A 16,881-nucleotide genomic window follows, 5' to 3' on the forward strand; every position below is an offset into this window, starting at 1 on the left:
CATCGCGTCGTCGTGATACACGGCGCTTTGCACGGCAGACGCAGGCAGGAAACACGGCCGAAGCGGGACCCGACGTGCCAAGCGACGGCGAGTTGGAGCACCGCAACAAGCGTGGCGATCTGCTGTCTCAGACGCGCGAGGGCACCGCGCGACCGCAACCTTGGGCGCTTGGTCGACGCTGTTGTGTGCGCCTCATCCTCTTTCCTGCCCTGCTGAGTATTCTGCTACGCGCCAGTAGTCTTTGACCGCGCGCCGACGCTCGCAAGCAACCGCCCGACGTCCCTCGAGAAGAGCGACGCCTCCGTCACCTCAACCCGCTCAACGGACTTTCCGTCTCTCCGCACTCAGCTCAAGTACAATGCGCTCCGTCGCCCTCGTGCTGGCGCTGGCGTCGTCCGCATACGCCCACGAGCTCTTCGCTCGCCAGAGTTGTGCGTAGCTGCTGCTTTCGCCAATTCATGGACCGCTCAGGCCTCGGTTTCTTGTTGATCACGGTTTCTTCACCGCAACAGCCTACCCCGAGATCGACAAACCGGGCCCACGTCCCAGTACGTCCTCGCATCGGTGCCAGCACGGACTGAAAAGCTGACAGGATGATCGTACGCAGAGCCGGAGTGGGTCGCGACGTACGAGGCGGCGAAGCGCGCGGGCAAGATCCCTTCCTTCGCGCCGTCAGTCCTGAACGCCGATGGCGTGCCCAAGTACCCGCGCGGAACCGACGTGGGCGAGCACGGCGTGTGCTCGTGGTCCGGTGCGCTTTCTCAAACTCGTCTCGCTCACGACCTGGCTCTGACTGACGAGGTTCGTGCGCTTCCAGAGGTCGGATGCTACGGCCCAGACGACATCTCGGCTGCGCCTGACAGCATGTGGGGTCTCAACTTTGACGACGGCGTGCGTTGCATGTCGCTGGAGTGAGGAAGCCGCGACCTTCTCACGCTGACTTCGCTTCTTGTCCTCTGTCCAGCCCCTCCCGCCGGCGGTTCCTCTCTACACCTTCCTGGAGCAGAACAACCAAAGCGCAACCCACTTTCTGATGGGCAGCAATGTTCTCAAGAACCCGGACGTTTTCACCCAAGCGCTCTCTTCTGGCGCTCATTTCGCCGTGCACACGTGGAGTCACCCTTACGTGCGTTTAGCTCGTTTGCACCCTACTGTAGGTCGTTGCTCAAGCTGTCGCGTGATCGCAGATGACTGCACTCGATGACCTGGGCGTGATTGGCGAGTTGGGCTGGACGATCCAGGTCATCTTCGACCGTTCAGGCTACATTCCCCGCTTCTGGCGCCCGCCCTTCGTACGTCTACCTTTCAGTCTTAGCGCAACTCACGGCTTGACATTTGCCCTGTGCAGGGTGACGCCGATGCTCGCGTTCGTGCTATCGCGACCGAGGTCTTCGGGCTCCGTCTCGTCGGCTGGGACCGCGACTCGAACGACTGGTGCACCAACCCGGGTGCGCCGGCGGTGTCCTGCGCCCAGAAGGGTGTGACGGATCAGGCGGGCCTCGAGCGCGAGCTGCGCGGCTGGGCGACCGGTTCCAAGTCGCCTGGCCCGATCGGGCTGCAGCACGAGAACGGACCGCACCCCGTCAACGCATTCATCAACACCTACCCGGTCTTCATTCAGAACGGATGGAACGCAATGTGCGCAATCCTTGCTTCCTGGATACTCGTTGCGCCTGCTCATTTCCGCTTCTTATGCAGGGCTGTACCTGACCTGTTCGACGAACCTTGGTACCTCAACGCCGCACGCAACGGCTCGACCATCGACACCTCCGTCGCAATCGGCGCCGGACCGAACACCGGACCGTTGCCTTCCGCTTCGACCTCGGAAGTCTCTTCCGCTACCAGCGCGTCCAGCATGGTAACCTCGACCCGCGCCTCGTCGAGCTCGAGTCAGACCGCTCCGCCAAGCAACACTGCCATTCCGGCGCGCGAGGGGCAGGACAACACGGAGAACGGCGCGGCGACGCTCTTCGCCTCGTCCGCTTTGATCGCGGCGCTCGGCTTTGGCAGCCTCCTCCTTGCTTAGCTCACACTTTTCTGACATGCTTCCGCACCCTTCTTCAGCCTTTCGTGCACATGACACCCTCGTCGACCGCGCCACTGCGCATTTCGCACCTACACCTTCGCTCATTCTCCTTCGCATCTAGCATAATCACTCTCTTCGTTACGTTCGGCTTTTCACTGTTGGACACTCGGTCACCTTCAGCTTTTGCCGCCTTCCCCAGTTGTTCGGAACTGTCTGATAGACCTTCTCATCCGATCTTGCATAGGCTCTGCGTCTCGATTGGACGCGCCAACGTGCGAATCACAGACACTGCGTTGCACGAACCTCTCATCGTTCGGTGATACGTGCTCAGCGGCGGAAATTGCAGAGCAACCTGCCAAGCTACGATATTCAGAAGCGCCGCCCGCCGCCGTACCCACCGCCGGGAGGACCGCCTGCGGGACAAGCAGAATTGTCAGCAGCAGATCGAGCGTCTACACTGGGAAGAAATCACACGCACCGCCACCATACTGCGGACGCTGCGGCTTCGGGCGGGGAGGGATACCCAGCCTCTCTCCCGGCAGACCCGGTCCCGGCGCACTGCCAGGCAGAATTGTCGTGCCGATGATGTCCATGATGGTCGCCGGGTTGAGATGCGGCCCGTTGAACGACGCCGCGGGCGGGAGGAGCGAGAGGAAGAAGACGACCGCGTCGGGGAGGATGGCCACGTCGCGCCCCATCGGGTCGAGCATGAACGGCTGTGCGCGGTTGAGCGCCGGCGCAGCCTGCGGCGCGCTCTGCCGGTGCGGACCCTGCCACGCACCGCCGACTTGCGCAGCTGGAGCGGGAGAGGGCGAAGCACCGCGGCGGGCACGCTTGGCATCGCCGTTACCGTCCTGATCGTACGCGCCGTCGGGCTCGACAGAGTGGCCACGCTTGCTCCGCGACACGCCGTCGAGAGCGGGAGAGCCAGGTGCAGCGGAGGGCTTGATCTGGCGGACGAACGACGGGCCGAGGTCGAGCGAGAAGGCGCCTTCGAGGCCGAGCTGCTGGTGCTTCTGTGCGAAGCGAACGGTTGACGGGACTGTGCGGAGGGGCATCAGCATTAAGAGCGTCAAAAGAGGGAGAAGGCTGCTCACTCTGAGGGAACGCCTCCGCATATCGCTGAGCCATCTTCTGCGCTGCGAGGTGGTCGCCGTACTGATACTCGTACTCGGCCATGCGGTCCCAGATCGGCTTCGCCTGTGCTGGCTGCAGCAGCGCGACCGTCCGCTCGAAGAGGGCGCGGGCGTCTATAAGCAGGAGAGATCAGCAGGTGTCCCTGAATGGAAGAGCAATGAAACGCACTGTTTGCGTTGTTCTGCTCGATCAGGAACTCAAGGTAGCGCAGGACATAGTCGGGCTCCTCCGAGAAGAGCTTGAGACCCAGCTCGAACACGTTCGTCGCAACCTTGGGCTCGCTGTTCCAGTACATCTCCATCGTGGCTACACGACGAACCGTCAGTTCGAGGTCTCAGCTTTCGGCAAAACGAGTAGGACGTACCGGATGCCTCGACCACCTGCCAGGCGAGATTGGGCGACTTCTTCGCACGCAGAAAGATGTTGCGCGCCTGCTTGAGGCCCTGCGTTCGGCATGCATGGGTCAGCATGCCACGCGACTGGACTCAAGCTTGATAGAAGGACGCACGTCTGAGCGACGAGCAAACCGCATCTCGGCGATCCAAGCGCTCGCGATCGCCTTCTTGACCGTCTCGATGTGAGGCCTCTTCTTGTCGGCAACCTCCTTCTTCAGCTCCTCGATCTCCGCCGCGTGCTTCTCGCGCTCTTCGACCGAGTCATCCTCGCCGCCCGCTGCGACGCGCACCTCGACCTCCTTCTGATGCGCCTCGTCGCGCTCGGCCACCGCATCGGCCGTCTCGGCAGCAACTTCGGCCTCGAGCTGCGCGACGCGCGCGTTGAGGTGCTCGATGAGCGAGTCGTAGATCGCGTAGCACGCGGGGAGGTCCGGCTTGCCCTCCTCAATGTCGGCGAGGGTGTAGGCGAGCAGGAGGCTGCAGCAATTACTTCGCGTGAGCCCATGTATCGACGAGAGCGTACCAAGCGCAGGAGGCTCACCTGTCCGGGTTGGCGGTGAGACCTTCGCGCAGCTGCTTGTGCGCGTCATCGCGGCGGCCGACCTTGAGGTTCGAAGTAGCGGCGAGGTACCTGTGCGAGCCGCCGCAAGTCAGTCTCGCATATCCTAGACCATACAGCGGCAAGGGAAGCGGACCAGATCTCGGGGTGGAAGCGCAAGTTGGCGATGGCCTTGCGGTACGCAAAGTTGACGCGCTGATGCAGGAGGTTCGGGTCTTCGAGCTCGAGCGGGTTGCTCTCCTCGTAAGCGAGATAGCGCTTCCACCCTTCAAGACCGTCGCGCTGCTCGGCCGACGACCAATCGGGGCGGGTAGGCAATGTCGGCGTGTAGAGGTGGTCGTGCTGCGCGCGGAGCTCGCGAAGGGTCTTGCGCGCAGTCATGTAAGCAGGCGAGAGCTCGGCGATGAACTTCTTGGCCTGTGTGCGGGGAAAGTGTCAGCACTGATACGCACGCGGGATGTACGAGCCATTGGTGGCCGGTTGCATCTCTGAAGAGGCGCTTCGAGCGGCGATCACTGACCGTCATCTTGCTCAAGTTATTCTCGAACGCGTTATACTCCTGCCAGATTGCTTCGACGTTGTTGACGGGAGCCTGCACAGCGCGCTGGAAAGCCTTGCGCAGCGCATCCATCTTTTGCTGATCTTCCCAGGTGCCCCGGGTCTATAGCAGTGGTCAGACGGGCGCGTTCCGAGGAAGGACTTAAGAAAGCAGCGCACCGGAGCTTCGCGCAAGAAAGTGAGGTACTCGACCCAAATCTCGCCGGCCCGGCGGTCGTGTCCGACGTGCGAGAGGGCAAAGTCGAATGCGGCGCCGATGATGGAGCGTGCCTGCTTGGCGAGCTCGAGGTTGGCCGGGTCGATCGGGTTCACGCGACGGATATAGTCGAGGTAGAAGCGCCAGAGGTCGACGGAGGTCGACGTGCGGCAGCAACGGCCGAAGATGGCCTCGACGCGGTCAAAAACGTTGTGCGCGAGCTCGAGACTGCAGTACGAGATCCATTGCGGGGCCTGCACATTGCGCATACACAACACGAGTCAGCGGAGGCCAAGGCGATGTCTGACAGCCTTTGCTGCACGAGAAATGCCAAAGAGTCTGGTCACGAAGCAAGCGCAACTCACAGCGTCGGGGAAGACAGAGAGGAACCTCTCGTACACCTCTCGCGTCCTCTCGAGGTCACCCTTCTGCTCGGCGTCGTGCAGGAGCGCGAGTTGCGCCTCGCCGTCCAGCGGGTCCTTCTCAACTCTCGCCGTCAGCTGCGCAACCCTCGACAGCGAGCTGGCGGCTTTCGCCTTCGGAGCCTCGCCCGCTGCGCCCGCCGCAGAGCCCGGAATGGCAGCCGGGGGCGGCGTCGCGACAGCGGCGGGGACATCTCCAGCCGAGGCAGCAGCGTTGTAGATGGTCGTCGGAGTGCTCGTCTCGTCTCTCGCGATCGAGGCGCCGGCCGCTCCCGCCTCTGCAGCGACCTCGTTGGCGTCTCCAGTATCCATTGCGAGAGTCGCTGCAATCGCCGCGTCCAGCTCGGCAGAGCTCGATGCACGAGTCTCCGGGTTGGGCTCGGCCAATTCTGCCGGCGCGGGAGCGGCCTGCGCGATCGCCTCGTCGTCGTCCTCCTGGCGGAAAAGAGAGCTCTGCGGGGCCGCCGGAGGGTCGGCAGGAGTAGCGAGCGGGTCTGTCGAGTTGGGCGCAGGGGGGACTTCGGAGGTGGAGTCGGTTGCCTCGGTGACTGTAGCGTCGGCGGCGGCTTCGACCGGGGCAGGGGCCTCGACAGGCTCAGACTCAGCCTCCCCAGCAGTCTGCACGGTCTCTGCGGGCTGCGCGGCTTCGGGCTGGTCGGGCTGAGTGCGAGCTCGCCTGGGGTCGACTGTAGCCTCTATAGGCGCAGGAGCAGCGGCAGGAGCGTCGTCCTGCATCTCTGTTACACTCGCAAACACTCGTAGACCTTGTCCCGGTCTGCGGGTGCGAGTGGGCGCAATGGACAGAAGCCAACTTGCGGACTCATCTCTCAACCGAAGTCCTCTCCCTCGCTCACCCCCAGAGAAGCATTACAGCCCGCAGAAGCGCCTAAATTCCCCCAAAGATTAGACTGGGCATCTGTTTCGAGCTCAGCTTGCGACGCATTGTCTCCTTGTCCTCGACTTGGCTTCCGTCACTCCCCACCTCAGCTTCGTTCATGGCTTCCCAGACGATGCCACCGCCCGCGGCCGAGCCTCAAACTTCAACAAAGCTCACGACAACCCGCAATCACCTCGCATACCTCGTCAACCCCAAGACGGGACCTGCTCCCGCTTCGCTCATTACCCGCTCGAGTCTGAGGACCCTGCGATACACGCTCCGCTTTGTATTCTGGCGACTGGTGCGATACGCGGTACGTTCGTCCATCCGGAGAAGTCAAACAAGTGTTGCTGACGTTTTCCCTCACCTCTTCCTTCCTTCCGCGCGGTCTCGATCGTTCTTTGCCTGTCCTTGCTGCACTTTGTCATGCTGATGTGGCGATGTAGAAGTACGCCATCATCGGAGCGGGCGCGGCGGCTCTTGCCGGGACCTTTGCCGGCGCCGCTCTGCCGTGGGTCGGCGCTCTCATCGTTCCGAGCGTCCCCGTAGCAGCGGCCATGGGCGCCACGACAGCACTGATCAAGGTCCGTGTCCCTTTGATTGTGTGCATGTCTCATGGGGAGATCTGTCTCATCATCCCTTCTCTGTGCGCGCTCAATCTGCGCGTCTTGCAGTTCACCTGGCGGCATCGTGGCAACCACTTCCGCCAAGGATGGCTGGCCGGCGGCGAAGGGCGCGATGCACGAGCGGACGAGGCGAGAGACGCGCACGAGTCGGCGCAGGCGTTCAGCCGGTCGACTGCGAGGGGGAATCACGCATGGAGCACTGAGGCGTTCTGAGCGTGAAGTCGTAGAACGAGATCTGAGTGTGCATAGCTCATGTTGTCATTCGCCAGGGGACCCAGGAATGAAGCTCTTTACAGCCAATTCGCATATACAGCCCCAATCTCCGAGACCGTTTCCTCCTTGTCCTCGTTCGGTCGCTTCGGGTCCTGCCTCTCCTCCTTGAGCACCTCTACCTCCTCATTGGCAGGCACGCCTCCCACCGCCCTCGGCGCTGCGCCGTCGTCGCCCGTCGTACTCGGCGTCGCGTCGACCTTCCCAATCAGCGCCCTCTCGATCTCCTTCGCCCGCGCAAGCTCGTGAACCTGCACCGCCCTTCCACGCTCGAGCAGGCCCGTCGGCGCGAATCCGATGCTCGTCTCGAGCGGTGAGGGCGGACCGTCCTCGCCATCTTCGCTGCCTATGAGCCCGGGCGAGGAAGATGTCGCGACGGCAAGGAGCGTTGCGCGCTCGTGCGGGACGGCGAGGGACAGGGCGCGGGCGTTAAGCGTCGGCGGGAGGAGTACCGGGGGAGACGGGAGGGTAGGTCGAGCGGGCGAAGGGTCACGCTGGGCAGGCGCAACGGGCGAAAGAGGAGGGGCGGGCGATACGAGCAGGTCGGGAGCGATGGATGCAGGAGGGGCGGTCCGAGGGCGGTAGAAACCCGGCACGAGTAGCTGCAAGTGGGAGGGTCAGCTTTCGGCATGCAGAAGGCGGTCAAGCCAGCGCGCACCTCGTCTCCGTCGTTCTCTGAGACCACTTGCTGCCGTTTGCTCGCCGGTGCTGCGATGCTCGGAAGTGGCCTAAGCTGGTCCGCCGCCTCGCGGGACAGACCCTGCTGCTGAAGCCAGCGCTCGGTGCGCTCCGTGTGATTCGGATCTTTGGCAGCGCGAGCAAGGTCTGCTTCGGCAAATGACGCAGCGAACGAAGTGGCGGCATCAAACGCTTCGTTCATGTAGTCGTCTGCTCGGCGGGTACATGAGGATACCTCAAAGAACCAAAGCGAGAAAAGAGGACGCACAGTCCATCTCGCCTTCCTCTTCTTCCTCGCCGAACCTGATCGCCGGCTCGCTCTCGTCCTGCGGGAACGGGAGCGGGCTCGCAGCCCTCGAGACAACAGGGGCCGGCGTGTCCATCTCGAGGTCGAGCGCGAGGCTGTCGAAGCCTAGGTCGGGTAGCGACCAGCCGAGGTCGAGGGGCTGCGGGTGCGGGAGGGACGGAGCGAGCGAGGTGGCAGATGAGGCGGAGGCCCATTCGCTGCCATTTGCGTCCGCCGCACCGGATGTAGGAGGAATGTCAGATAGAGGACTCGCGCTCGTGGAGATCGGCGTAGGTGGCGTGAAGACGAGTTGTGCGGAGGCTTCTTCCGGAACGGCGAGAGTCGGAAGACATGCGGTTGAGAGCGGCGGAGTAGGGGTTACTGTCGCAATCACAGCTTCCAACTCCGGCGAGGAAGTCACATCTGCGGGTGATGCGTCGTGCGGCTTCGAGGACGCAGCGACCGAGGAGAGAGCCGGGGAGCTGACGGCCGCGAGAGGCATGTTTGTCGGCGACGCTGGCAGCGAGAACGACGGAAGGAAGGGCTCGTTTGATGTGTCGATAGAGGGCAGGTCGAGGGAGGGAAGGAGAGTCGCGGACATCGGCGTGGTTGGCGAAGGACGGCTGAGTGATGGGACGGACGTCGCAATCAGAGGTCTGCCCGATGCATCTTCGCAGGTAGATGCGGGTCCTGCATCTGTTGTCCTAGTCAAGTTGGTCGAGGCGGTAGATGGCTGAGAGATGTATGGCGGAAGACTCTCCTCCGTAAGCGCCTCCGTCGACGTCGTGCCTGGCGCAGGCGAGGTAGCGACCGTCTCCTCGACATCCGTCGCTGCCGCGGAGCGTGCCGGCGAAGCGGCGGACGTGGACGGCGCAGTGACGTTCACTGGCAACGAGAGGCTCGCGGCAGTCGGCGTCGTCGCCGTCGTCTGCGCCTGCATCGCCGACGCCATGTAAGGCGGGTAGAACGCGCTCGTCGCCGTCCCTGTCGCGACGCCGCTGACATGCGCCGTCGTGCGCGCAGGCGGAACGAGCGGCGGAATCGAAGTTGGCGGTGAGGGCGAAGCGGGAACATCGCGAATGGGCGGCATCGCGACCAGTCCGCCTTCGTGGACCACGTCGTCGTGACCGCCCGCCGAGCTTTGGCCGACGGTCGGATGTGCAGCGCCACTCGAAGCGGCAGCTGTGCCGAGCGCAGGCGGAAGAAGTGGCGGGATGAGGGGCGGAAGGTGTGCAACGGCGTGAGGGTAGTACAGTGCGGCGGTCGGAGCCGACGTCGTGGCCGCAGCGGATGGCGCATATGCTGGAGCTGCTGCGGTCGGTGCCGGGTACGCTGCGGCGGGAGCCAGAGGTGCCGGAACGTACGCCAGAGGAGCGGGCGGGAGGAGCGGCGGCACTGACGCCGCGGCAGTGGCAAACGGAACAGTCGTAGGAGCTGCTGCGCGTGCCGCGAACGGAGCCTGACTACCCGCAGCCGAGTACGCTGACGGCTCGTGCGGCTGGACATAGGCGCCCGACGCTCCAACGGGAGCGGTGAACGACGAGGCCGGGAGCGCGCTGGAATGCTCCGGGAAGACGGGCAGCGAGTCCGGCCCAAGTCCAGACCGAGCGTACGTCGCCTGCGCGGCTGCCGCCTCGGCTGCGGCGGGTGCAGCACGCGATACTTCTGCTGCTTTGACCGGGGCCAACGTCGGCGCAGCTTCGCCACCCGCCGTAGGCGCGAGCTGTTCGTACGACGGGAGCTCCTCGCTGGCTCTTGCGCCGGTTGAAGCGGGTTCGCCAGCCTGAGAAGCATGCGTACCAGGCGACAGAGCGACTGCGCTTGCGACGCCTGCTGCGGCAGGAGCCGCCCAGTCGGTAGTCGTAGAAGGACCTGCATGGCCAGGCGGAGCTGCTGTGTGTGACAGAGCGAGCGGAAGAGGCCCAGCCGACGCTGTGACGGAGGCTGGCGCGGTTAATGTGGGAAGTGCGGGAGGTGCGGGAGGTGCAGGAAGCTGCGCAGCGACTCGCGGCTGAAAATGCCCAGGGTACGCTGGTTCGAGGTGCGACGGGACGAGCGGGGGTACCGGAGCGGCAAAACTCGCCGGAGCAGCCACGCTGCAGAGCATGCAGTTCAGCATTCCGCGAAGACAGCTCACACCCAGGATGCTCGAGACGTACCTTGCTGGATGCATTGTCGCAGCCCTGCCCAGTCCTCCAGCTGTCGGGACGGCCATCGCACCTGCGGCGCCTGCCGCAAACGATCCCGCAACGCCCACCGGAAGCGGGTTGCTCCTGGTGCTCTCCGGCATTCCTGGCCGCCGTCCCGCGCGCCCGCCGCGACGCGTGGCTGTCCTACCCGGCGCGCGCTGGAAGAGGTACGGCTCGAAAGGCGCCTCGTCGTGCGGCTCGAGCCACTCGTACGGGCCGATCGTAGCGCGTCGAGGGCGAGCGGTGTATGCGAGGAGCACATCGCGTGGATGAACAGGAGGCGGGCGGTGGTACGTGATCGGTTCGGCGGGAGGGATCGAATAAGAAGCAGCGAGAGGCGCCGACGCGGTGCGGCGAGCGCCGGGCAGAGCGCGTGCGGCCGCGATCAGCGGCGGAAGTGCGATCGGTCCGCCCGGCCCGCCGCTCGGTCGTCTCGCCGGCCCAGTTTCCTCGCGTGGCTCTGCACCACCATGCCCGCCGACACCGAACGGCGTGATCCTTGCTTCGGGCGCGGCAAGGTCGCCCGCCTCCGAGCCAGACCCCCGCCGTTCACGCACGACCTGCGGCTGAGCGCCGGTCGCGCCGCTAACGAGCTGGCTCGCACGACCCCAAAGGGAGCTCAAAAGACCCTGCGGTTGTTCAGCCGACGGTGCTGCTGCCACTGCGGCTTCGGCAGGCGCGGGAGAGGATGAATGGCGAGAGCGTTGCTGAGGGGCGTCGGGCGAGCGCCCTCTGTAGGGCGAAGTGCCGGCTGCAAAAGACGATGACCTGTCGCGACCGCTCGAACGCTCTGGCGAGTACTCTGGCGACGAAGGAGGAGACGGCGTCCGTCTCGCGCGGTTCAGTCCTAACCGCCGCGCCCTCGAGATGCTGTCCGAGGTTCCAGCAGCAGCGCCCGCAGCAGCGACTCCTGCTGCGCCCGCTGCAGCGAGACGGTCTAGCCTTGAGGGCGCAGATGCAGTCGAGGGCATACGTCCGCTCCCGCTTCCTCCGCCGCCAAAGCTGCTGAGAAGCGAGCCTTTGCTTTCGGCCGGGATGGCGGTTTTGACGGCGGGCGAGGGCTTCGACGCTGCCACAGAGGTTGATACACGTGCGGGTGACGATGCTGGACGGCTCGCGCGCGTTGAGGCTGGTCGCGACGAGGGTGCGGGCGACGGTGAAGGAGAGGCGAACATGCCGGGCAGGGCGCGCCCTCCCGGCTGGACGGAGCGCCGTTCAGGCTGCCGCCCGAGCGAACCAGCCTTCATCCCAGAGCGCAAGCAGGGAGAACAAGGCGGAAGCAGCCGTGTGGTCGGAGAGAGGAGCAACGGACGCTAAGAACGTCGGACACTCCGAAGGTCCGCCGCGGCTCGAGCAGCCACGCAGAGCTGCTCTCCGAGCTCGTCGTTTCAGCACGCATGACTAGCCTGCAAGCGCGCCGTCACTGGAAACGCCTTACATCGCTTCATCGCAAGAGTACGACAACAGGAGAGCGGGGGCGCGTGCACGAACAGGACGGCAGCAGGGCGCCCACCCGGCGGGACGTCAGACGGATCCTAGCATAGCGTACTGACCACGATGGTCACCGACGATGTATGAGCGAGCGGTGAGAGCGAGAGCCGGTCAAGGTGCTCCTTCGTCCGGGTCAACCCCACCCGTGTCGCTGCTCCTAGGAGTGCAAGCTACTGCAAGACTGCGACAGACCTGTGCGCTCACCCTGGCCGAAGGACGGCCCTGTTCCGCTGTTCTCGCTGACCTCCTGCCCTCCTCGCAGGTTGAACTCCAGCGATGTCTGCGCTCTCGACTCTCCGCTTTGCGACGTTCCGGGTGCCCAACCAGGTCTTCTACCAGAGCGCGCTCTCCTGTGGCATCGTCAACCTCAAACCTGTCGTTCCCGGTCGTCCGTCTTCCTCCCCTGCCTCGAGCCGACAGGTGGGGCCGCTCGTTGTCCTGCTCCGACTGACCCCGCCTTACATTCACGCAGACGTCCTCGTCATCCCGCAAAGAGTCGCACCCCGCTTCCGCGACCTGACGCCCGACGAGGTCACCGACCTCTTCCTGAGCGTACACCAGATCAGCCGGGTCATCGAGAAGGAGTACAAGGCGCAGTGCGTCGCGGTCTCCCTCCGGCTCCTATGATATACTGATCCCGCAATTCCGCCGCAGAGCACTGAACATCGCACTCCAAGATGGGCCGCTCGCCGGCCAGTCTGTCCCCCGTGCGTTCCTGCGAGTTCCAACCAGGCCGACGAAGCTCTCCCTGACCGGATCATCTGGACTGCCGAATCTGCAGACGTCCACGTCCACATCATCCCGCGGCGAGCCAAGGACTTCGAGCCCCTAGACGAGAGTGCGTCTCGCTCGGCACACCCGCTCACTTTCCGCGCTCACCCTCCCGCGTTGCGCAGTGTACACGCACCTAGACGCACAGAACCTCTCACAAGACTTTGCCGAGGCCTACGCCTCGCGGGAAACACGGGCCGAGCGCAAGGCGTTCGAGGTGCAGCAGCGCGAGCGGGAACGAGGGAACGTCGAGACGCCGTTTCAGGGCATCGAGGACGAGCGGAAACCGCGGACCAAGGAGGAGATGCGCGCCGAGGCAGAGCGACTGTGTAGCCTGTTTCCACCGGAGAACAGGGCCGAGTTCGAGTAGGGATCAACGCGGAGCGGGCTTCTTCGCCCACAGACGGAGGACATTGGCAGCCCGCCTCGTCCTTCGCGCGTCGTGTGCGCTGCCAATCGTTAGAGAGACTCGGAGAGAAACTCGGCAACGTTCTCGGACCGCTGCGCCGTCGATCTTGCGAATGTCAACGTTGACCTCATCCTCACCGCCCCGCTTGAGGTTGACTTCCGACCGCTCTCCACGCTCTCGCGCACGATGCCGCCGCGAGGCTCGCCTAGCAAAGGCCCGAGCAAGGTCACCTCGGACCCGACCGCGCTGTCGCTCCCCGCGCTGCTCAAGCTCCTCACGACGGCCGGCCCGAAACCGCCGCACCTGAGCATGTCGCAGGCGATGCAGGCCGCGGCCAAGCTTGTCCCGGCGGGCTGTACGTCGCATGCCAAGCTGCGCACGCTCACGCAGGTCGAGATGGCGCGCATCGGCATCGCCGACGAGGATGTCCGCAAGGGGGTCATGGCCGTCATCGGCAAGGGCGGTGCGGCGGGCGCCAAGGGCAAGGGCAAGGCGGCGCAGGGACAGCAGGAGCAGGAGACGAAAGGGTATGGGGGCGAATTTGGCGAGCAGGCGCCGAGGAAACGCTCGAGGGAGAGCGACCTCGACCGCCCGCTGCCGACGAGGGCGCCCAGGGAGGTGACGGTCGACGAGGACTTTGCGTTCGACGAGATCGAGGCAGAGGAGGTGCGCTTTGCCGCTCGCTTGAAAGGACTCCTTGCTGACGCGCGTTCTCCGTTGCAGGGACTGGCGCAAAAGGTCTGCATCGTCAACCGCGCGCCCGTCATGACGGCCTGGGCCTGCATAGTCGCAGAACGACTCGGCTTTCGTCGACAGGAGGCGCTCAGCATCGGTGCGAATGGGTCTCCTACAGCGTTGGCGACACAGGTCTGACACGCGGAACTCGCAGCACACGTCTTCACCGACCTCAACGCTACCTCGAAAGGCGTCTCGCTCGGCATCATGTCGTCCGACGCGCTCAAGGTTGACGTCGGACCCTCGCAACCGTTTGTCGAGATTCTCGGTCGACGGGTGAGTGCTTCCGCTTGGTCTCAACCCAGGCCACCCCTCTGATGCAAGTGTCTTCGCAGGTTCCCGTCCTCTCGACGCAGCACGGCGAGTGGCGTGCCATCTCGAAGGGCCACGTCGCCGACCCGAGCAAGGCGTTTGCGTACATGCGCGGCGCGTTCAGGCAGCAGCTCGGCGCCGTGATAGGTATGTGCTGAGCTCCCCACCCTCTGTGCCGCTCGCCTAGAGTGACACTCTTCTGTTGAACAGGCTCAATGCGTCTGCTCGCCGACAGCTTCTCGCCAAAAGAGCTGAACGACAAGGTACCCATCTCTCGCGCTGATCTCGTCTCTCGCTCTCAACTGATCGACTCGTGCACGCAGGGCTATGCCCTCTACCTCGACTTCCGCCCCGAGGTCGACGGGTGGGGCAAGAAGGGCGAGCTGCGCATGTCGACCATCCTCGATCTGCGGCGCTTCTTGACGCACAAGAGCGAGCCGGCGCCTGACGGTGAGGCTGGCGAGCAGGCGAAGGCGGATGCGGAGACGGCGGCGGACGAGCGAGTCGTCAAGCAGGAAGTTCAGGGCGGCGGAGGCGAAGAAGAGGTCGTCCGCGTCAAGCCGGAGCCGGACGACGAGGAGAACTTGCTCACGCCCGGAACGGGTGCGGGCCAAGACGCGCCTCCCGCGGCGAAGAAGGTCAAGCGTGAGGAAGAGACGGAGGACGCGAAGCCGCAGGTGGATCGCGTGCCGGCGGAGGAGGCAAACGAGTTTGACGCGCTGCTCGAAGACGACGACGAGCTCTTTGCGTCGATCGACTTGTGAAGCGGTGCTGTAGTAGTTCCTTTCCTGCTCTTGCTCGTTGCCATATTACTCGCATGTGAACCGTCCTCAGGCCGTGCGAACGGGAGAAGCTGCAAATGCGAAGTGGAGAATGCAAAAACCTCGTATGCGACGCAAGCCTTGTTGTACAACCGCAAGCCTCCAGTCCTCGCTTCATGCGCCACCCAGCTAACTCGTCCAATCACTCGTTGTATCCCTCCTCTTCAGCCCAGGTCCCGCCGACAGACTCGGACTGGGCAGCCCTCCCGCGCCCGCCCCCGCTCCCACACTCTGACGCAGCACAGCCTCGCTCGCTCTCCTCCCAATCCCCTTCTCGACCGGAGACACGGCGCCGTTCGCAATAGCGGGCGAGACCGGCCCGCCGCCCGTGCTGCGCCTCGCCATGCCCGGCGCGCTCACGCTCGCAGGCGCAGTGACCGAGTGCGCGAACGACGGCCTCGTGCCGCCGCCCGGACCGGCGCTCAGCGGCGGACCTGGCGGCGGGGCAAAGCGCGCCTGGGCGGGCGAAGGGGGCTGCGAGACGCTCACTCCGGGCGGAGGCTGCGCCGCGAAGCGCGAGCGCGGCGCGCTGCTCGAGTTAGGGCCGGGTGAGGGGAGGGCCGAGTAGGACGACGCGAGCGAGGGGGAGAAGGGCGCCGCGGCGGGCGAGACGGGGCTGTGCGCCGCGACGGTCGAGAAGCCGAGGCCGTCGCCGCCGCTGCCCGAGGCGAGCGGCGAGCCGGGCTGCGACCAGGCGCCGGCGTTGCTGCCCGGGCCGAAGCTCGTGCGCAGGAGCGGCTGCGGACGCGCCTTGACGCCGGCGGAGACGGCCGAGGCGGACGAGGTAGAGAAGGCGCTCGAGGTACCCTGCGTCGACTGCTGCAGGTTCGGACTGTGGGGCTGGAAGCCGTACGTCGGACTCGGCGAACGCGGGATGTCGCGCCGTGGGGCGTTCGGCTTTTCGGAGAGCGGGAGCTGCACGGAGAGCGTCGATGGGCGCAGAGAGGAGGGGACGAGCGAGAACGCGGACGAAAGCGCCGTCTTCATCATCGACGAGCGCTGACGCGAGTGGCGCCCGAGGCCGGGCGAGCCGGGGATCTTCTGCGCGCGCAGGGTGGGAGAGTCGGGCACGCCGGACTTGGCGGCAGTCGAGGACCGGCGGGACGGCGCAGCGCTCTCACCCGCAGACGGGAGGACGTTGTCGTTGGCCGAGAGCGAGAGGAAGAGGTAGAAGGGGACGAGCCAGACGCAGATGGCGAAGAAGGTCGCGACCTCGAGGAAGCTCTCCGAGTGGCTCGCCACGCCGTACCTCCCGCGCTTGGGGTCGTAGGCGTTGTAGTGGGTGTAGCGCCCCGAGTGACCGGACGCGGTGCGGGCCGAGAAGTGGCGGAACGAGAGGAAGTGCGATGCGAGAACGAAGAGGCACGATGCGATGAAGGTGACGGAAGTGAGCGAGATGGTCGGCCAGTTGCGCGAGAAGTTCTGCAGGCTGCAGGTGCGCTCGCATGTCAGCGTTAGAGTGGGAAAGGTCAGAAAGACTGCAGGCTGAACGCACTAGACGAGGTGGGCGAGGATGCCGACGGCGACGAGGTGCCACGGGAGGCCGTCGACAAAGTACAGCAAGCAGAAGAGGGCAATCTCGGCCTGTGTGGCTTGACGAGTCAGTCCATCACGCAGATGCAGGCCGAGAAAGGAGGCGACTCGCGTAGATGAGGTGCTGCCCGATCGTCTTTGCGAGGGCAGAGTGCTCCTCGATGACCTCTGCGACGTACAGCAGGCCGCTCGCTGCGGGTGCATTGCCTGGTCAGCTCGACGCTTTGCAAGACGCGTGCAGAGATGCGCGACTGTCGCGACGAGACGACGGTGGGGTGAGCGCGACGGACCAAGCGAGAGGAGGACAAAGACGAAGCCGGCTATGCACGCGAGCCAGCTCAAAACGTGCAGGACGGTGAGCATGTTCGCGCTGCCTCTGCCCCGGGCCGTCGAAGGAGCGAGCAGCAGTCGGCTCGAGACGAGAGACGCGGAGAAGGCAAGAGAGGGGGACGCCAGAACTCACTCTCACTCGCTCAGGGTGAGCTGCGAGTTGGACCAATCTGCTTGTGAAAAGAATCGCCGTACAGCCCCTCCCCTCGATCACGCATTCAGGCGAGACGGCGAGTGCGAGTCTGCTCGAGGCCCTGTGG

General features: G+C 64.9%; 7 protein-coding genes across 7 annotated transcripts; 4 read left to right on the forward strand and 3 right to left on the reverse strand.

Moving 5' to 3' along the window:
• Nucleotides 1-358: 358 nt before the first annotated feature.
• JCM10292_006046 (uncharacterized protein) lies at nucleotides 359-2,026 on the forward strand (the record flags this gene model as incomplete). Its single annotated transcript, XM_076646971.1, has 8 exons — nucleotides 359-431; nucleotides 513-548; nucleotides 608-751; nucleotides 818-891; nucleotides 965-1,126; nucleotides 1,188-1,292; nucleotides 1,349-1,638; nucleotides 1,699-2,026. 8 exons carry the CDS (start codon nucleotides 359-361, stop codon nucleotides 2,024-2,026), a joined length of 1,212 nt encoding a protein of 403 aa, XP_076507309.1.
• Nucleotides 2,027-2,395: 369 nt separating this feature from the next.
• On the reverse strand, nucleotides 2,396-6,028 carry RNA14 (cleavage polyadenylation factor subunit RNA14; the record flags this gene model as incomplete). The annotated part of the gene is made up of 11 exons (XM_076646972.1): nucleotides 2,396-2,439; nucleotides 2,505-3,068; nucleotides 3,124-3,276; nucleotides 3,332-3,469; nucleotides 3,528-3,606; nucleotides 3,672-4,035; nucleotides 4,100-4,189; nucleotides 4,254-4,534; nucleotides 4,638-4,778; nucleotides 4,835-5,125; nucleotides 5,237-6,028. 11 exons carry the CDS (start codon nucleotides 6,026-6,028, stop codon nucleotides 2,396-2,398), a joined length of 2,937 nt encoding a protein of 978 aa, XP_076507310.1.
• Nucleotides 6,029-6,303: 275 nt separating this feature from the next.
• JCM10292_006048 (uncharacterized protein) lies at nucleotides 6,304-7,009 on the forward strand (the record flags this gene model as incomplete). The annotated part of the gene is made up of 3 exons (XM_076646973.1): nucleotides 6,304-6,483; nucleotides 6,617-6,754; nucleotides 6,845-7,009. 3 exons carry the CDS (start codon nucleotides 6,304-6,306, stop codon nucleotides 7,007-7,009), a joined length of 483 nt encoding a protein of 160 aa, XP_076507311.1.
• Nucleotides 7,010-7,086: 77 nt separating this feature from the next.
• On the reverse strand, nucleotides 7,087-11,466 carry JCM10292_006049 (uncharacterized protein; the record flags this gene model as incomplete). Its single annotated transcript, XM_076646974.1, has 4 exons — nucleotides 7,087-7,668; nucleotides 7,725-7,954; nucleotides 8,013-10,126; nucleotides 10,190-11,466. 4 exons carry the CDS (start codon nucleotides 11,464-11,466, stop codon nucleotides 7,087-7,089), a joined length of 4,203 nt encoding a protein of 1,400 aa, XP_076507312.1.
• A 520-nt stretch (nucleotides 11,467-11,986) lies between these two features.
• On the forward strand, nucleotides 11,987-12,851 carry HNT2 (bis(5'-adenosyl)-triphosphatase; the record flags this gene model as incomplete). Its single annotated transcript, XM_076646975.1, has 5 exons — nucleotides 11,987-12,098; nucleotides 12,183-12,306; nucleotides 12,365-12,417; nucleotides 12,492-12,548; nucleotides 12,607-12,851. The coding sequence occupies 5 exons, from the start codon at nucleotides 11,987-11,989 to the stop codon at nucleotides 12,849-12,851; spliced, it is 591 nt and encodes a 196-aa protein (XP_076507313.1).
• A 225-nt stretch (nucleotides 12,852-13,076) lies between these two features.
• Nucleotides 13,077-14,701, forward strand: JCM10292_006051 (uncharacterized protein; the record flags this gene model as incomplete). The annotated part of the gene is made up of 6 exons (XM_076646976.1): nucleotides 13,077-13,556; nucleotides 13,614-13,722; nucleotides 13,780-13,901; nucleotides 13,961-14,084; nucleotides 14,148-14,200; nucleotides 14,261-14,701. The coding sequence occupies 6 exons, from the start codon at nucleotides 13,077-13,079 to the stop codon at nucleotides 14,699-14,701; spliced, it is 1,329 nt and encodes a 442-aa protein (XP_076507314.1).
• Nucleotides 14,702-14,887: 186 nt separating this feature from the next.
• On the reverse strand, nucleotides 14,888-16,654 carry SVP26 (Svp26p; the record flags this gene model as incomplete). Its single annotated transcript, XM_076646977.1, has 4 exons — nucleotides 14,888-16,187; nucleotides 16,254-16,342; nucleotides 16,404-16,483; nucleotides 16,582-16,654. The coding sequence occupies 4 exons, from the start codon at nucleotides 16,652-16,654 to the stop codon at nucleotides 14,888-14,890; spliced, it is 1,542 nt and encodes a 513-aa protein (XP_076507315.1).
• Nucleotides 16,655-16,881: the final 227 nt, after the last annotated feature.

This window comes from Rhodotorula paludigena (genome assembly GCF_050403205.1).
Source record: "Rhodotorula paludigena JCM10292 DNA, Rt_paludigena_JCM10292v1_ctg7, whole genome shotgun sequence".
In the NCBI taxonomy this organism is placed as follows: Eukaryota; Fungi; Basidiomycota; class Microbotryomycetes; order Sporidiobolales; family Sporidiobolaceae; genus Rhodotorula; species Rhodotorula paludigena.